The sequence below is a fragment of the Pseudoliparis swirei genome, chromosome 16 (genome assembly GCF_029220125.1).
Source record: "Pseudoliparis swirei isolate HS2019 ecotype Mariana Trench chromosome 16, NWPU_hadal_v1, whole genome shotgun sequence".
Taxonomy (NCBI): domain Eukaryota; kingdom Metazoa; phylum Chordata; class Actinopteri; order Perciformes; family Liparidae; genus Pseudoliparis; species Pseudoliparis swirei.
The window spans coordinates 4,484,827-4,502,326 of NC_079403.1; the positions used below are offsets into that span (position 1 = coordinate 4,484,827).

General features: G+C 45.1%; 1 protein-coding gene across 1 annotated transcript in view; it reads left to right on the forward strand.

Moving 5' to 3' along the window:
- The window catches only part of LOC130206289 (collagen alpha-1(XVIII) chain-like), a 61,131-nt gene that overhangs the window by 41,998 nt on the left and 1,633 nt on the right, over positions 1 to 17,500 (forward strand). Inside the window, exons 12-42 of the mRNA XM_056434194.1 lie at positions 558 to 620; positions 718 to 798; positions 1,266 to 1,313; positions 1,419 to 1,544; positions 2,596 to 2,649; positions 3,499 to 3,534; positions 3,621 to 3,755; positions 4,441 to 4,500; positions 4,612 to 4,647; positions 4,729 to 4,773; positions 8,844 to 8,906; positions 9,123 to 9,158; positions 9,277 to 9,360; positions 9,433 to 9,498; positions 9,589 to 9,651; positions 9,763 to 9,843; positions 10,120 to 10,155; positions 10,259 to 10,312; positions 10,591 to 10,647; positions 10,773 to 10,832; positions 10,942 to 10,983; positions 11,278 to 11,305; positions 12,357 to 12,425; positions 12,612 to 12,637; positions 12,762 to 12,860; positions 13,036 to 13,198; positions 14,128 to 14,201; positions 14,321 to 14,449; positions 15,759 to 15,806; positions 15,881 to 15,943; positions 16,515 to 16,712. Of these exons, the coding sequence (XP_056290169.1) occupies positions 558 to 620; positions 718 to 798; positions 1,266 to 1,313; positions 1,419 to 1,544; positions 2,596 to 2,649; positions 3,499 to 3,534; positions 3,621 to 3,755; positions 4,441 to 4,500; positions 4,612 to 4,647; positions 4,729 to 4,773; positions 8,844 to 8,906; positions 9,123 to 9,158; positions 9,277 to 9,360; positions 9,433 to 9,498; positions 9,589 to 9,651; positions 9,763 to 9,843; positions 10,120 to 10,155; positions 10,259 to 10,312; positions 10,591 to 10,647; positions 10,773 to 10,832; positions 10,942 to 10,983; positions 11,278 to 11,305; positions 12,357 to 12,425; positions 12,612 to 12,637; positions 12,762 to 12,860; positions 13,036 to 13,198; positions 14,128 to 14,201; positions 14,321 to 14,449; positions 15,759 to 15,806; positions 15,881 to 15,943; positions 16,515 to 16,712 (2,223 nt within the window). The remainder of the gene's footprint in view (positions 1 to 557; positions 621 to 717; positions 799 to 1,265; positions 1,314 to 1,418; positions 1,545 to 2,595; positions 2,650 to 3,498; positions 3,535 to 3,620; positions 3,756 to 4,440; positions 4,501 to 4,611; positions 4,648 to 4,728; positions 4,774 to 8,843; positions 8,907 to 9,122; positions 9,159 to 9,276; positions 9,361 to 9,432; positions 9,499 to 9,588; positions 9,652 to 9,762; positions 9,844 to 10,119; positions 10,156 to 10,258; positions 10,313 to 10,590; positions 10,648 to 10,772; positions 10,833 to 10,941; positions 10,984 to 11,277; positions 11,306 to 12,356; positions 12,426 to 12,611; positions 12,638 to 12,761; positions 12,861 to 13,035; positions 13,199 to 14,127; positions 14,202 to 14,320; positions 14,450 to 15,758; positions 15,807 to 15,880; positions 15,944 to 16,514; positions 16,713 to 17,500) is intronic.

The following is a 17,500-nucleotide window of genomic DNA, read 5'->3' on the forward strand; positions in this document are numbered from 1 at the left end:
AATTTGGGGGGATGATTGGTTATTATCCGGGGACCATTTGATTAGATCTTGGGATTGATCGGGTCAAAGGTCAATGTCAAGGTCATAAAAAGGTCAACATCTTCTTTTTACCACAGCGCGGTCAATATTTATCCAATTGGCATGCAACTAATGCCAAAATGTTCATAATCCAATGCCCAATCGTGTGATATACGACATGTCATAATGACCACAATATCCGGTATCAAGTTACATCAATTTACAGTTCCCCACACTCTCATGCCAAGTACCAAAAAAGTGGCTGCGGCGAAGATATGCGCTCTAACGAGTGCCCGTTCTAGTTTTGATTGTTTGTGTCTCTGGGGAAAATATATGCAAGAATGAGACATTCATATAAATAACGTAGAGCACTTCCACTTAATATAACATCTATGTGAACCGCTGATCCAGCACATTGTAGTCTCAGACTTATGGCACCAGATATCGGGGTCACAGGTCACGCCACGCTCTCATTACCACCGTTAAAAAAAACATGGCCGCCAATGGGACGAGATCTCACGTGACTGTCCTCTTCCCAGGGTGCAACTGGGCCTCCAGGATTCCCAGGGCTGCAGGGAGAGCCTGGTACTCTGGGAGAAAAGGTAAACAATACACCTGGCCCTAAATCTGGACAGAATGATGAGACCCGATGGTCACGGGCGGCGTATGAATCCATAATAAACGTGGCGCCTCCTTCAGGGCGATCGGGTCGTTGGACTACCGGGTCCTCCAGGCCCTCCTGGAGCTGCAGGTCCAGCGAGCAAGTCTTCCATATTCCCGGTAGGTTATTAAACAACTTGGTCCCAGTAACATCTGGGGCACTGAAGTCTATTCATAAGTCATAAATTATCATTTACGTCCAGCCTCAGGCTGAATTATGTATTATATTGGGATATGGGATATAAAAAACCTGATTGAACCTGATTTACCTAACTGAACCTGACTTGTCCTGAATAACTTGATTTAACCTGATTGGACCTGATTTAACCTGATGTAACCTGATTGGACCTGATTGGACCTGATTTAACCTGATGTAACCTGATTGGACTTGATTTAACCTGATTGGACCTGATTGGACCTGATTTAACCTGATGTAACCTGATTTAACCTGATTTAACTTTGATTTAACCTGATTTAACCTGATGTAATGTGATGTAATCTGATTTAACCTGATTGGACCTGATTTAACCTGATGTAACCTGATGTAACCTGATGTAACCTGACCTCGTATGCTCTCGGTTCTTCAGGAAGGTTCTGGATTTGAGGACTTTGACAGCGATGCAGAGATGTTCCGGGTAAGTGAACTTCTCTCTCTCCGTGACGTTAGCTAATCTTGAGGTGCGTTCGAAAAAACCTTTCCCCATTTCGTGTGACCGAGATATGCCTTCCTGTTTCATCAGGGGCCTCCGGGGCATCCCGGCATCCCGGGACAGCCGGGGCCCCCGGGAACCTCGTCGGAAGAATTCTTTCCTGGACCACCTGGGGTCCCTGGGAGAGACGGGAAGGACGGAGAGTCGGGTGAACCTGTAGGTTGAACTTCCTTCTTCCTATTTACATTCCACCAATTAGAGAAAAACACAAACGACATCATCAACATTTGCAATTGCATTTTATTTTATTTTGAAAAATGCAATACGACCATAACCCGAGGCCTCGGACATTGAACTCAGCATCGCTCACATGACTTCTGTTTCCAGGTGATTGAGGAGTGGTTTAGTGGCTCTGGGGCTGGTTCTGGTTCTGGTTCAGGGTCTGGACAGGTATTAACCATGTGGTCCCGTTAGATCCAAGGGACTGGAAAGACAGTATTCCCCCCCCCCCCCCCCCCAACTTCATTTGAAAATTCATGTTCATTTACTGCTTTCCTGCCATCGCGCTTGCTGCACAGCATTGAATAGAACACGCTGTGTGTGTGTGTGTGTGTGTGTGTGTGTGTGTCAGAGAGTACAAAGTGTGTGCATACACACTTCCGTTAAAAAGTTTTGGGTCACTTAGAAATTTCATTATTCTTCAAAGTAGACATTGTGTTATCGCCTTAAAAGACTAGCGCAGCTGAAAACAGTTATGCTGCTGAGAGAAGCTATAAAACTGGCCTTGCTTTGAGACACAAGAAGAACAACATTAATATTTACAATAAAAATCATTATTTCTAACCTTGTCAATGTCGCAACTATATTTTATATTCATTTTCCAAATAATTTGATAAATAAAAGTGTGATTTTTTATAGAGAACACAACATTTTCTGCGTGACTCCAAACTTTTGACCGGTAGTGTATTAATCGTAAGCAACAATAACAGCACGTTGGCAGAAACTTCCACCAGAGCTTCAGAACATGAGCTGAAGCTGCAGCTTCAGTTTGGGGGGAAATGTGTCTTTTGTCTTTTTTTAAATGTCAGAACGGACTTCTCCCAGATTTTAGTGCATTAAAAGTTTATTCACTTCAGCATTATTATACCAATGTGTTCTCATTTGATCCCGTTTACGTCTCTGTGCAGTGGATGTACGGAGGGGAAAAAAAGAAACGAAATAGAAATGCGTCTTAAATGTGAATTGTAACGACGTCGCTCGCTTGCAGGGAGTCGAGGGGAAAGATGGCCGTCCAGGACCTGCCGGGGAGAAAGGAGACAAGGTGAGGCTGATGAACACGAGCGTGCTTCATCATCATCATCATCATCATCATCATGACGGTATATGTTTACCACCAGGGGCGTTTGTAGGATTCAAAGAAAGGGGTGTATGGCTGGTCATGTCTGCGGCCCTGGATATCCTGTTAGCTTAGTGTCAAATAAAAAAATATAATAATAATACATATTATTGCAAAGAATAGAGAAGAATCAATAGTTACTTCTTGTATTTCGAATTTGTTCGTTCACACTCGATGTCGACAGTTTCTACGTTTATTTTTCATTTGCCTCAAGTAAAGCTAAATGTCAACACGTAACCATTGTTAATAAGTACCGATATATTATATTATATATATATATATATATATATATAACCACATTCTGTAACTTACAGTTCACTCCGTGCATCATTGACTTTGAGCTAACCTCATTGGCTGTCATCCTGGCTGTCTTTACTTGAGTGAGAAAGCGCAGCAGCCTCCCCAAGGTCCTAGTGCCCAAGGGTTCTATCATTCAGTATGATGAAAGGTTGAAGCCCCCCTAAAATGAGCCGAACGACGCCCTTGGGTCCCGCTTTGGACCGACGTGCATCGACCTACACGGCACAGTGTTTTTGTGACGTGTAGGCCACGCCCCCTTTTTGTGTAAATTCACTCGGATTTCCCACTGAGTCGGCCTCCTAGTGCTCCCGAGAGCAGTAAAAACGACCACAAACGAGGTGGGCAACCGAGGTCATGACGACGGGGACCCCACTAATGAAGCCAGGGGGGGGGGGGGGCTCCAGTGTTAACAGGTCTGTGCTGCGATAGCTGCTTTGACATGTGGTCTGAAGCCTCTTTTCATCTGTTGAACAGGGAGAATCCGGCTCAAGCGGGCAATCGGGAGCAAAGGTAAGATCTTGATGATGTCATCTCCCCCCCCCCCCCCCCTCTCACTGTTCTGATTCCATCGTCATTTCTGATCTGGTCCCTTGCAGGGGGATCAGGGCCCTCCAGGGTTTCCAGGCCTCCCGGGCTCGGAGGGCCCAGAGGGGCAGCCTGGTCCCAGGGGTCTCTCTGGCCCTCCTGGGCCCCCAGGTCCTCCTTGGGGAGGCTTCGCCATGGAGTTTGAGGTGTGGCCTGCTTCACGTATACTTCATGAGAGGTGGACTTACAGGAAAAGCCGAAGCTGTCACATTCCCATTAATATATATATATATATATATATATATTAATGGGAATGTGACATGTATATATATATATATATATATATTTATCCAAACAACGTCCAGAAACGCCTCAAGACATTAACAATGCATGTGTGCCCCTTATTATGAATCTAGTTTCATATATAGTTATATTTATATATATATATATATATATATATATTTATATAAACATATATAAATATATATATATATAAATACATTAATAAATATAGAGTATATGTATAAATATACATACATATAGAAATAATAATAATATATATGTATATTTATATATATATGCAAATGTATATAGATATATATAGAAATGTATATGTATCTATGTATATATAAATATATGAATATACTTATGTATATAGATATATAAATATATAGATTTATATATATATAAATATATATATATATAGATTTATATATATATATATATGTATATATAAAAATATATAAAGGGAGATAAATAGATAAAGAAAGATAAAACCGCCCAACAAATATCTATGTATTGTATATAATATATAAATATAAAATAAATAATGAATAAATAAATATATACAATACATTCTGAAAAAAATTCCTTTTGTCAAACCTGTTTTAGGACTCCGAAGGCTCCGGGCTGCAGAGCGGCTTTGGGGCCGCGCTGCCCAGCGGCCCTCAGGTACACCTGCACTGAGTGTGTTTGCACTGACAGAATATTAATGTCATATTCCATCAATCATCACACGCAGTGGAATGTCACCAAACCACCAGCTGCTATTCTCGTCCTCAGGGTCCTCCAGGAACCCCCGGACTTCAGGGACCCCCGGTGAGTCGGGCTCCCTGATCCATTTGGATCTTATTTGAAACATCACTTCATTACATTCTGTCTTCCTCTTCGTCCTCGCAGGGGAAAGAAGGTTTAGACGGCCTGCTGGGGAAACCGGGCCTCAAGGTGAGTCTGCTGCCCCGAAGACCCCCGTGTAGTGGGTCTCTTGGTTCCTTCCTGTAGTGGGTCTGTTGGTTCCTCCTGTAGTGGGTCTGTTGGTTCCTTCCTGTAGTGGGTCTGTTGGTTCCTTCCTGTAGTGGGTCTGTTGGTTCCTTCCTGTAGTGGGTCTGTTGGTTCCTTCCTGTAGTGGGTCTGTTGGTTCCTTCCTGTAGTGGGTCTCTTGGTTCCTTCCTGTAGTGGGTCTCATGGTTCCTTCCTGTTGTGGGTCTGTTGGTTCCTTCCTGTAGTGGGTCTCTTGGTTCCTTCCTGGAGTGGGTCTCATGGTTCCTTCCTGTGGTGGGTCTCTTGGTTCCTTCCTGTAGTGGGTCTGTTGGTTCCTTCCTGTAGTGGGTCTCTTGGTTCCTTCCTGTAGTGGGTCTCATGGTTCCTTCCTGTTGTGGGTCTGTTGGTTCCTTCCTGTAGTGGGTCTCTTGGTTCCTTCCTGGAGTGGGTCTCATGGTTCCTTCCTGGAGTGGGTCTGTTGGTTCCTTCCTGTAGTGGGTCTGTTGGTTCCTTCCTGTAGTGGGTCTCTTGGTTCCTTCCTGGAGTGGGTCTCATGGTTCCTTCCTGTAGTGGGTCTGTTGGTTCCTTCCTGTAGTGGGTCTGTTGGTTCCTTCCTGTAGTGGGTCTCATGGTTCCTTCCTGTAGTGGGTCTGTTGGTTCCTTCCTGTAGTGGGTCTGTTGGTTCCTTCCTGTAGTGGGTCTCTTGGTTCCTTCCTGGAGTGGGTCTCATGGTTCCTTCCTGTAGTGGGTCTGTTGGTTCCTTCCTGTAGTGGGTCTGTTGGTTCCTCCTGTAGTGGGTCTGTTAGTTCCTTCCTGTAGTGGGTCTGTTGGTTCCTTCCTGTAGTGGGTCTGTTGGTTCCTTCCTGTAGTGGGTCTCTTGGTTCCTTCCTGGAGTGGGTCTCATGGTTCCTTCCTGTAGTGGGTCTGTTGGTTCCTTCCTGTAGTGGGTCTGTTGGTTCCTTCCTGGAGTGGGTCTCATGGTTCCTTCCTGTTGTGGGTCTGTTGGTTCCTTCCTGTAGTGGGTCTCTTGGTTCCTTCCTGGAGTGGGTCTCATGGTTCCTTCCTGGAGTGGGTCTGTTGGTTCCTTCCTGTAGTGGGTCTCATGGTTCCTTCCTGTAGTGGGTCTCATGGTTCCTTCCTGGAGTGGGTCTCATGGTTCCTTCCTGTGGTGGGTCTGTTGGTTCCTTCCTGTAGTGGGTCTCTTGGTTCCTTCCTGTAGTGGGTCTCATGGTTCCTTCCTGTAGTGGGTCTGTTGGTTCCTTCCTGTAGTGGGTCTCATGGTTCCTTCCTGTAGTGGGTCTCATGGTTCCTTCCTGTAGTGGGTCTCATGGTTCCTTCCTGTAGTGGGTCTCATGGTTCCTTCCTGTAGTGGGTCTCATGGATCCTTCCTGTAGTGGGTCTCATGGTTCCTTCCTGTAGTGGGTCTCTTGGTTCCTTCCTGTAGTGGGTCTCTTGGTTCCTTCCTGTAGTGGGTCTCATGGTTCCTTCCTGTAGTGGGTCTCATGGTTCCTTCCTGTAGTGGGTCTGTTGGTTTCTTCCTGGAGTGGGTCTCTTGGTTCCTTCCTGTAGTGGGTCTGTTGGTTCCTTCCTGTAGTGGGTCTGTTGGTTCCACTTCCTTCCTGTGGTGGGTCTCATGGTTCCTTCCTGTGGTGCGTCTGTTGGTTCCTTCCTGTGGTGGGTCTGTTGGTTCCTTCCTGTAGTGGGTCTGTTGGTTCCTTCCTGTAGTGGGTCTCTTGGTTCCTTCCTGTGGTGGGTCTGTTGGTTCCTTCCTGTAGTGGGTCTCTTGGTTCCTTCCTGTGGTGGGTCTCTTGGTTGCTTCCTGTAGTGGGTCTCTTGGTTCCTTCCTGTAGTGGGTCTGTTGGTTCCTTCCTGTAGTGGGTCCCTTGGTTCCTTCCTGTAGTGGGTCTGTTGGTTCCTTCCTGTCGTGGGTCTGTTGGTTCCTTCCTGTAGTTGGTCTGTTGGTTCCACTTCCTTCCTGTGGTGGGTCTCATGGTTCCTTCCTGTAGTGGGTCTGTTGGTTCCTTCCTGTAGTGGGTCTGTTGGTTCCTTCCTGTGGTGGGTCTGTTGGTTCCTTCCTGTAGTGGGTCTCTTGGTTCCTTCCTGTGGTGGGTCTCTTGGTTCCTTCCTGTAGTGGGTCTGTTGGTTCCTTCCTGTAGTGGGTCTGTTGGTTCCACTTCCTTCCTGTGGTGGGTCTCATGGTTCCTTCCTGTGGTGGGTCTGTTGGTTCCTTCCTGTGGTGGGTCTCATGGTTCCTTCCTGTAGTGGGTCTCATGGTTCCTTCCTGTAGTGGGTCTCATGGTTCCTTCCTGTAGTGTGTCTGTTGGTTCCTTCCTGTAGTGGGTCTGTTGGTTCCACTTCCTTCCTGTGATGGGTCTCATGGTTCCTTCCTGTAGTGGGTCTCTTGGTTCCTTCCTGTGGTGGGTCTGTTGGTTCCTTCCTGTAGTGGGTCTCTTGGTTCCTTCCTGTAGTGGGTCTGTTGGTTCCTTCCTGTAGTGGGTCTCTTGGTTCCTTCCTGTAGTGGGTCCCTTCGTTCCTTCCTGTAGTGGGTCTCTTGGTTCCTTCCTGTAGTGGGTCCCTTGGTTCCTTCCTGTAGTGGGTCTGTTGGTTCCTTCCTGTAGTGGGTCTGTTGGTTCCTTCCTGTCGTGGGTCTGTTGGTTCCTTCCTGTAGTTGGTCTGTTGGTTCCACTTCCTTCCTGTGGTGGGTCTCATGGTTCCTTCCTGTAGTGGGTCTCATGGTTCCTTCCTGTAGTGGGTCTGTTGGTTCCTTCCTGTGGTGGGTCTGTTGGTTCCTTCCTGTAGTGGGTCTCTTGGTTCCTTCCTGTGGTGGGTCTCTTGGTTCCTTCCTGTAGTGGGTCTGTTGGTTCCTTCCTGTAGTTGGGTCTCTTGGTTGCTTCCTGTAGTGGGTCTCTTGGTTCCTTCCTGTAGTGGGTCTGTTGGTTCCTTCCTGTAGTGGGTCTCCTGGTTCCTTCCTGTAGTGGGTCCCTTGGTTCCTTCCTGTAGTGGGTCTCTTGGTTCCTTCCTGTAGTGGGTCCCTTGGTTCCTTCCTGTAGTGGGTCTGTTGGTTCCTTCCTGTAGTGGGTCTCCTGGTTCCTTCCTGTAGTGGGTCCCTTGGTTCCTTCCTGTAGTGGGTCTCTTGGTTCCTTCCTGTAGTGGGTCCCTTGGTTCCTTCCTGTAGTGGGTCTCTTGGTTCCTTCCTGTAGTGGGTCCCTTGGTTCCTTCCTGTAGTGGGTCTGTTGGTTCCTTCCTGTCGTGGGTCTGTTGGTTCCTTCCTGTAGTTGGTCTGTTGGTTCCACTTCCTTCCTGTGGTGGGTCTCATGGTTCCTTCCTGTAGTGGGTCTCATGGTTCCTTCCTGTAGTGGGTCTGTTGGTTCCTTCCTGTGGTCGGTCTGTTGGTTCCTTCCTGTAGTGGGTCTCTTGGTTCCTTCCTGTGGTGGGTCTCTTGGTTCCTTCCTGTAGTGGGTCTGTTGGTTCCTTCCTGTAGTGGGTCTGTTGGTTCCTTCCTGTAGTGGGTCTCTTGGTTCCTTCCTGTGGTGGGTCTGTTGGTTCCTTCCTGTAGTGGGTCTCTTGGTTCCTTCCTGTAGTGGGTCTCTTGGTTCCTTCCTGTGGTGGGTCTCTTGGTTCCTTCCTGTAGTGGGTCTCTTGGTTCCTTCCTGGTGTGGGTCTCTTGGTTCCTTCCTGTAGTGGGTCTCATGGTTCCTTCCTGTGGTGGGTCTGTTGGTTCCTTCCTGTAGTGGGTCTCTTGGTTCCTTCCTGTAGTGGGTCTCTTGGTTCCTTCCTGTAGTGGGTCTCATGGTTCCTTCCTGTAGTGGGTCTCATGGTTCCTTCCTGTGGTGGGTCTCTTGGTTCCTTCCTGTAGTGGGTCTCATGGTTCCTTCCTGTGCTGGGTCTCATGGTTCCTTCCTGTAGTGGGTCTCTTGGTTCCTTCCTGTAGTGGGTCTCTTGGTTCCTTCCTGTAGTGGGTCTCTTGGTTCCTTTGCTTAGTGGGTCTCATGGTTTACAACCTGGGGTCTGACTGTTTGGTGTTTTCTCTGCAGGGGGGGTCTGGTGCTACGGGACCACCAGGGTTTCCAGGCCTGGAGGGCCTGAAAGGGTCGGAGGTCAGTACACGGACATTACAAATATCAGCTTTCATAAATAGTCCAAGGCCAATTTCTTTACTGGCTCTATTGTGACTTTTTTATTGGAATAGATAACTGGAAATAACTTTTTAAAAATGTCGTGCTTAAAACTTTTTATGTAACATCCTCGACTGTACGAAAGACAAAAAAAAATTGAAAAATGGCCGCCGCCGTCTCACCTTGTGTCTTCTACAGGGAGAAAAGGGGACCGAAGGGGATCCAGGACTGAAGGTAAGCCCACATGTGGACCCATACGCACACTTTTTATTTTATACAGTTAAAAAAGTATTTCCTGTTTCCTAAAAACGGCAAAAAAGGTAAAACAGGGTTGTTGTTGTTGTTGTTTTAGGGCGAGAGGGGACAGGACGGGCTCAGTCTACCCGGTCCTCCTGGACCACCTGGACCAGCAGGACCCGTTATGAACCTCCAGGATGTAAGTAGACCAGGACTACTTTAAGGGACTTGTTTTTTTCTTCTTCCGTTGACGACGTTCTCTCAACTCCAGCTGCTGCTCAACGACACGGACGGAGCCTTCAACCTCTCGGGGCTCTTTGACGCTCCGGGTCCCGCTGTGAGTATCGAGAGCCCCCCCCCCCCACCCCCCACATCGGAAAACCGGAAGATCTCGGAGTTGTCTTAACTTGTCGTCTGGTGTGTTCAGGGACCACGCGGTCCGAAGGGAGACGGGGGGTTGCCAGGAGTTCAGGGACCTGCAGGACTGAAAGTAAGTGGGCCCTGAACGCCTCGCCGCTGCTTATATAACACGGGATGCGTTAACGTGGCCCCTGTGCTCTTATTGTTCTGTTCTGTCTGCATATGTTTGGGTTTTTTTTAGGGCGAAAGGGGCGAGCCGGGTTTGGTCATCGCAGCAGACGGATCCCCCCAGTCGGGCCCGGCTGGACCCAAAGGACTCAAGGTCTTTATTATTATTATTATGTCATTGTTTTTTTCTTCTTTAATTTCGGGATCCGGATCACGTTCCTCACATCGGGTCTCAAGAGGCTCGTAGGATTCAGGAGAGATTTATTTTTGGGGCTTGCAAAGACAATTTCAGAGTTTCACCGTGACACGAAGATCTAAAGTTAGGAGCACTCGGGGAATCTCGGAAAAAAAAGAGGATGTTTTCAAACGTTCTTGCGTGAGGTTTTTCGTTATTTCCTGTCAAATAACCCGTGTCCACGGGGCTTCGCAGGGAGACGACGGCGTATCCGGACCTGCCGGAGTTACAGTAAGTATTTTGTGACGCCATTACCCACAATGCAATGGTTTGATGCAATGGATTCATCTCAGAACCACTGTCACTCACTTTTGTTTTTTTCGTTCCCAATCAGGGACCGAGCGGACCGCCGGGACGAAAAGGAGAATTCGGTTTTCCTGGCAGATGTGTGAGCGATCCAGATTATGAAATATATAATAATAATAATAATAATAATAATGATAGTAATAATAATAATAATAATAATAATAATAATAATAATGATAATAATAATAATAATGATAATGATAATGATAATAATAGTAATACTAATAAAATATTTTCTATGATCTTGTGCGATGAAGAATGTTTTTGATTTCCACGTCCATTTTACCAAACTCTCCAAATGTTCCTTTTGGAATCATTGAAAGTTAATAATGATGTGTTTGTGTGTGTGTGTGTGTGTAGGGGCGTCCAGGCCGGATGGGGCCAAAGGGTCCGCGAGGAGACTCTGCAGGCCTCCAGGTGAGTCACACACACCTGGAGAGATTGAGAAGTAGAATATTATCGCTTTAAGTTTGATAACAACCTGTTTTCCCCTCTCTTTCTTTCTTTCTTCCTTTCTTTCTTTCTTCCATTTTTTTCTCCAGGGTGCTCCCGGCCTCCCGGGGCCGCCGGGCCGTCCGGGAATATTCAACTGCCCCAAAGGAGTAAGCGCCCGTCGTCATTCAGCGAAACCCTTATCCTCACGGGGGTGCGTTCCATTTGTGTTCTCACATGTCCCCTCTCTCTCCCCCCCCCCTCCCCTGGTTCCTGAAGACCGTGTTCCCCATCCCTCCGAGGCCCCGCTGCAAAATGACTGTAAGTTATGAATCTATTTTTATTCATGGCCATGTATTTCATTTATTTGGCCGTTCTAGTGTCATCTGTCATCCTGCCGCTTCGTGTATATTATGAATCATATTCACTTTAGAGTGAAGGATGAGCTGCTTCCTGAGTGGTCGTCCATCTTCATCGCACCTCATCTTTCCTCCACGATCTCATTGTTTTGTTTATGTATCTAGCTCATTCACATCTCTCCTCCTCCCTCTCTGATGTTTATGTGTAAATTCGGTCACGGCTGACATGTAACATGCGTGTGCTCCGCTATTGCAGCTCAACCCCAATGGAACCGTGGCCATCGGTAGGTTTGGTCACTTCTTCTTATTATAAACACCTGAAGTCTGTTTTCACTTTTTTTTGCAGGTCGACTTGACAGAAAAATTAAATGATTTTTTTTCTTCTTCTACGCCTTGTCAGAAAATTATATATTTCTATAAATATATGTGATTATTTATTTAAAAAATGTTCTTAGACTTCTCAGAAAATTATATATTCATATAAATATATATATACATACATAGTTTTCTGACAAGTCAAAGAAAATATATATATTTTTTTCCCCCCGACTTATTATATTAAAGTAAATTATTTAAAATAAATTATATAAAATAAACGTTGAGAAAGAAATATATATATTTTTATATATAAATAGTTTATACATACATAAATATATTTATATATAAACTATCTATATATAAATATATATAATTTTGTTCCAGGCTTTTCAGAAAATTATATATATATATTGACATACAGGACTGTCTCAGAAAATTAGAATATTGTGATGAAGTTCTTTATTTTCTGTAATGCAATTAAAAAAACAAAAATGTCATGCATTCTGGATTCATTACAAATCAACTGAAATATTGCAAGCCTTTTATTCTGATTTATTGCTGATTATGGCTTACAGCTTAAGAAAACTCAAATATCCTATCTCTAAATATTAGAATATCATGAAAAAGTATACTAGTAGGGTATTAAACAAATCACTTGAATTGTCTAATTAACTCGAAACACCTGCAAGGGTTTCCTGAGCCTTGACAAACACTCAGCTGTTATAAATCTTTTTTTTTACTTGGTCTGAGGAAATATTAAAATTTTATGAGATAGGATTTTAGAGTTTTCTTAAGCTGTAAGCCATAATCAGCAATATTAAAAGAATAAAAGGCTTGCAATATTTCAGTTGATTTGTAATGAATCCAGAATGCGTGACATTTTTGTTTTTTTAATTGCATTACAGAAAATAAAGAACTTTATCACAATATTCTAATTTTCTGAGACAGTCCTGTATGTCTATATATATCTATAGATATACATTCTTTTTTTGACTAAATGTGTCTCTTTGTCTCCAGGAAACTGTCAGACGTTACTGAAAGGCGAAAAGGGACTTCAGGGTCCTCCCGGGATCCCGGCGCCTCAAAGTGAGTCAACGCAGCTCTAATAATAATAATAATAATAATCTATAATGAGTAGGCAAACTAGACTCCAAAGAACAAAACTATAAAGTGTGTTTTATTGAGTGAAGGAAGGATATGTAATCTTGTATTTTCACTTTACTTCCCCAAAATGATTAGTTATAATGACCTCATCTGTGTTCTCTGTTCTAGGCTCTTTTCTTCCCAGGGGAGGCTGGGTGAGTTTCATGAGGAAGAGCTTTTATTTTTAATTTTATTGTGCTTTAAATGCAAAATATTAATTTGTTTTGTTTGTGGACACGCCCACTTCATGTCAGACTGACCCTTTGTGTGTAACCACAGGGGGCCAGAGGTGACCAGGGCAATAAAGGAGAGAAGGGAGACAAGGGGGCGGCGGAGTTGCCGTGGGAACCAGGTAACCCCGGGAGAACCGGGCTGGTGGTGAGTGAAGACCACATGGACGTTTATATTATTTAGTTTCAGTCTAAACGTCCACCTCACGTTAATTTATTTGTTTTACTTTTTATTTTTTGATTAAATTTGTTTATTATTATGATATATTATATATTAGATATATTAGATATTATTATTAAACTACATTTTTGTCTCATTTCAGGGTCCCAAAGGGGAAGCGGTGCTTGGTCCACAAGGCCACCCCGGGGTGCCAGGTTCACCGGGTCTTCCGGGCTCCGGCAGACCAGGACCGGTCGGAGTTCCGGGGCCACCGGGGCCCCCGGGCCCCTCGGCACCCTCTCAGTCCCCCTACAGATACGGATCAGGTACAAAGCATCGCTCACTTAGCCAATAAGATGACAGCAACATGTCGTCTGTAGAAAGAACTGCTCAGGAAGCTTGTGTGACATGTGTGAAAAGAAAGGTTCCATTGGGAACCGAATATGGTTCTTCAGAGCGATGCCATAGAAGAACCATTTCTGATTCCACATTGAACATTTCAAACCAGGGTTCTTTAAAGAACTATTCCTTTAATAGTTCTTTAAAGAACCTATAAAGGTGTCTCAAAGAACCTTAACAAATGGTTCTCTAATGCACCATTTATGGTTCCACAAGGAACCTTTCAAACCAGGGTTCTCTTAATAATCATTTCCTTAAATTGTTCTTCAAAGAACCTTTAAAGGTGTCTTAAAGAACCTTCAAACAAATGGTTCTTTAAGGCACCATTTCAGGTTCTTCAAAGAACCATTTTCTTAAAGAGTCCCTCAAAGAACCTATAAAGGTGTCTCAAAGAACCTTTCAAAAAAGGTTCTTTAAGGCACCATATATGGTTCCTCAAGGAACCTTTCAAACCAGGGTTCTCTAAATAATCATTTCCTTAAATAATGTGTCAAAGAACCTATAAAGGTGTCTCAAAGAACCTTCAATAAATGGTTCCTCAAGGCACCATTTCTGGTTCCACAAAGAACCTTTCAATCAAGGGTTCTTTAAAGAACCATTTCCTTAAAAAGTTCTTTAAATAACCTATAAAGGTGTCTCAAAGAACTTTTAAAAATGGTTCTTTAAGGCACCATTTATGGTTACACAAAGACACTTTTAAACCATGTTTCCAACCATATCCTTAAAGGGTTCTTTAAAGAACCGATAATAGTGACTCAAACCCCCAAAAATGGTTCTCCAGTAGGTGATGGTTCTCCAGTAGAACCACAAAGCCTTTTAAAGAACCATTTAAGAACCATTACTTCTCTGTGTGCAGCGTTGACCATCGCCGGTCCTCCTGGACCTCCTGGTCCATCTGGACCTCCTGGACCTTTGAGCAAGGCAGCGTCGGTGAGTCCTTCCTCTGCTCCGTGACTCATCGTCTGGTGGAATCCGTCTCGTACATTAACGTTGTCCAGAGAAAGCTCTACAGCTCGTCTTCTCTTCTTCTTCTTCCTCTTGTTCCTCAGCTGAGGACCTTTAAGTCCCGTGAGAACATGATGCAGCACACCGCCCGGGACGCGGAGGGGACTCTGGCCTTCGTCACGGCAACAGGAAGTCTCTTCGTCAAAGTCTCCCAGGGATGGAAAGAGATCCAGGTAACCGGGGCGATGACGGATTTATGAATCTGAGGAGTTTGATAGAACATGTTGATGAATGAGCAAGTACGTAAGCGAGTAAGTACACAAGCGTGGCGGTAAGTGTGCACGAGGGCAGGTAAGTATGTGGTGTGTAAGGTAAGTGAGTGGGCATGAGCAAGTGCGTGAGTGGTGAGCACGTGAGTGGTGGGCAAGAGGCACGTGGGCATGTAGGTAAGTGAGGGAGTGCATGTGAAGCGTGGGTGAGTAAGGCACGTAAGCACGAGTGAGTGCACGTAGTGGGCACGTGGTGAGTAAGCACGTGAGTGCACGTGGTAAGTGAAGCACGTGGTGCATGTGGCACGTAGTGTAGCAGTAAGCACGTGAAGCACGTGAGGCACGTGAGCACGTATGTGAGCACGTGCGTGAGTAAGCACGTGAAGTGCAAGTGAGGCATGAAAGCACGTAAGCACGTGAGTGGGCAAGCAGGCAGTGGCACGTAAGCACGTGAGCATGTGCAGTGAGGTGCACGTGTGCAGTGGTGTGGCACGCAAGTGGGCACGTAAGCACGTGAGTAAGCACGAGTGCATGTAAGCACGTAAGGTGATGTGAGTGAGCACGCAGTGTGGCACGTAAGTGAGTAAGCACGTGGTGGTGAGCACGTGAGCATGTGAGTGCACGTAAGGCATGGGCACGTGAAGTGTAGCATGTGGCATGTGCACGTAAGGGTGCAAGCACGTGCAGTGGCATGTAAGCACGTGCATGAGTAAGCACGTATGAGTGAGCACGCACGTGAGTAAGCACGTGGTAAGTATGTAAGTGAGTAAGTACGTAAGGAGTAAGCACGTATGAGTAAGCACGTGAAAGTGAGCACGTAAGAGTAAGCACGTATGAGGCACGTATGAGTGGTGAGCAAGCACGTATGAGTAAGCATGTAAGTGAGTAAGCACGTGAAGCACGTATGAGTAAGCACGTAAGCACGTATGAGTAAGCACGTAAGTATGTGGCATGTAAGGAGTGCACGTGCAGTGAGTGAGTAATTAAAGTTTCTTTATTTTTCTCTTATCACAGACAGTTTCACAAAGTTCAGTTCAGTAGTAAATTAAAATAATTCGACAATAACAGTAAAAACATTTCAACAGTCAAAACAAAAGTACCTCACACTGTAAAAGATGTAAACACACAGTAAATCAACATGGCCGACAATCAGCCGGCCGTGTGATGTCATGTTTAACTTCCTGTCAGTGTGGACAGGAAGTTAGAGATGGTTTGACTGAGCTCAACACGACGTCATCCTCTGACTCTCGTCTCCATGGTTTCCTCTCCGCAGCTCGGCAGTCTGATCTACCTCTCCAACAACATCATCCCGCAGGACGAGGTACAGACAATAAAAGCATCTATCGTCTAACTCTATATGCAACGTTTCATCTATGTCACGTCTCTCGTCTTCAGCCCCGGGTTTCATATCAGATACGAGGAGAGCCGATGGAGAGAATACGCTCCGTCAACGATAGGGTGCGTTCAATGACACGTGTGTTATTCTAGATGATGTAATGATGGATTTGGGGTTGGAGGATGGAGGAAGGAGGAAGGAGTATCCTGCTTCAGTGAGTTTGGAGAGGAACGCTGAGAAGCATGAATTATTGATTACTATGGTAACACTTTGATTTTATCAAACATTTAAAAGACATTCAATATATATATATATATATATATATATATATATATGGGAGGGGGGAGGGAGGGAATGAGGGAGTGAGGGATGGAGTTGGGAGTGAGAGAGGAATGAAGGAATGAGGGAGTGAGGGAATGAGGGATCGAGTGAGTGAGTGATGGATGGAGTTGGGAGTGAGAGAGGGAATGAAGGAAGTGAGGGATGAAGTTGGGAATGAGGGATTGAGGGATGGATAGAGTTGGGAGTGAGGGAGGGAATAATTTACAGGTACGAAATGTGTTTGTTTTGGTAAACTATGACACGCTGATTATCAAAGCAGCCGAACAGGCGTCACTCAAACCCGTCCTTCAACTGAATAAATAATACCTCATGTACTCTTCCTCGTGTAACGACACCTCCTCTTCCTCCCAGCTCAACCTGGTGGCCTTGAACCAGCCGCACTCGGGCGACATGATGGGGCTGGACATGGCGGACCGGATGTGCTCCGATCAGGCCAAGGCCATGGGCCTGGCCCCCAACTACCGCGCCTTCATGTCCTCCCACAGCCAAGACCTGATCCACGTGGTCTACCCGGGTCTGAGGGACTCTCTGCCGGTCACCAACCTCAGGGTGCGTTCAGGGAACCCCCGACAGACAGAGAGACTGCAGGCTGCATCTCACCCACCGCGTGTCTTCTTTTAGGGGCATGAGATCTCAAAGAACCTTTCAAACCAGAGTTCTTTAAAGAACCATTTCCTAAAATAGTTCTTCAAAGAACCTATAAAGGTGCCTCAAAGAATCTTCAAAACATGGTTCTTGAAGGCACCATTTCTGGGTCCTCAAATGATCTTTCAAACAAGGGTTCTTTGAAGAACCTATAAAGTTGTCTCAAAGAACTGTAAAACCATTTTTGGTTCCACAAAGAACCTTTCAAACCAGGGTTCTTTAAATAACCATTTCCATAAAGTATTATTCAAAGAACCTATTGTTCAAATAACTTTAAATAAACGGTTCTTTAAGGCCCCATTTCCGGTTCCACAGAGATCCTTTCAAACCAGGGTTCTTTAAATAACCATTTCCATAAAGTATTATTCAATGAACCTATTGTTCAAATAACTTTAAATAAACGGTTCTTTAAGGCCCCATTTCCGGTTCCACAGAGATCCTTTCAAACCAGGATTCTTTAAAGAACCATTTCCTTTAAGTATTGTTCAAATAACCTGAAATAAATGGTTCTTTAAGGCACCATTTCTGGTTCCTCAAAGAACCTTTCAAACCAGGGTTCTTTAAAGAACCATTTCCTTAAAGTATTGTTCAAAGAACCTATAATGGTGCCTCAAAGAACCTTCAAAAATGGTTCTTTAAGGCATTGTTTCTGGTTCCTTTCAAACCAGGGTTCTTTAAAGAACCATTTCCTT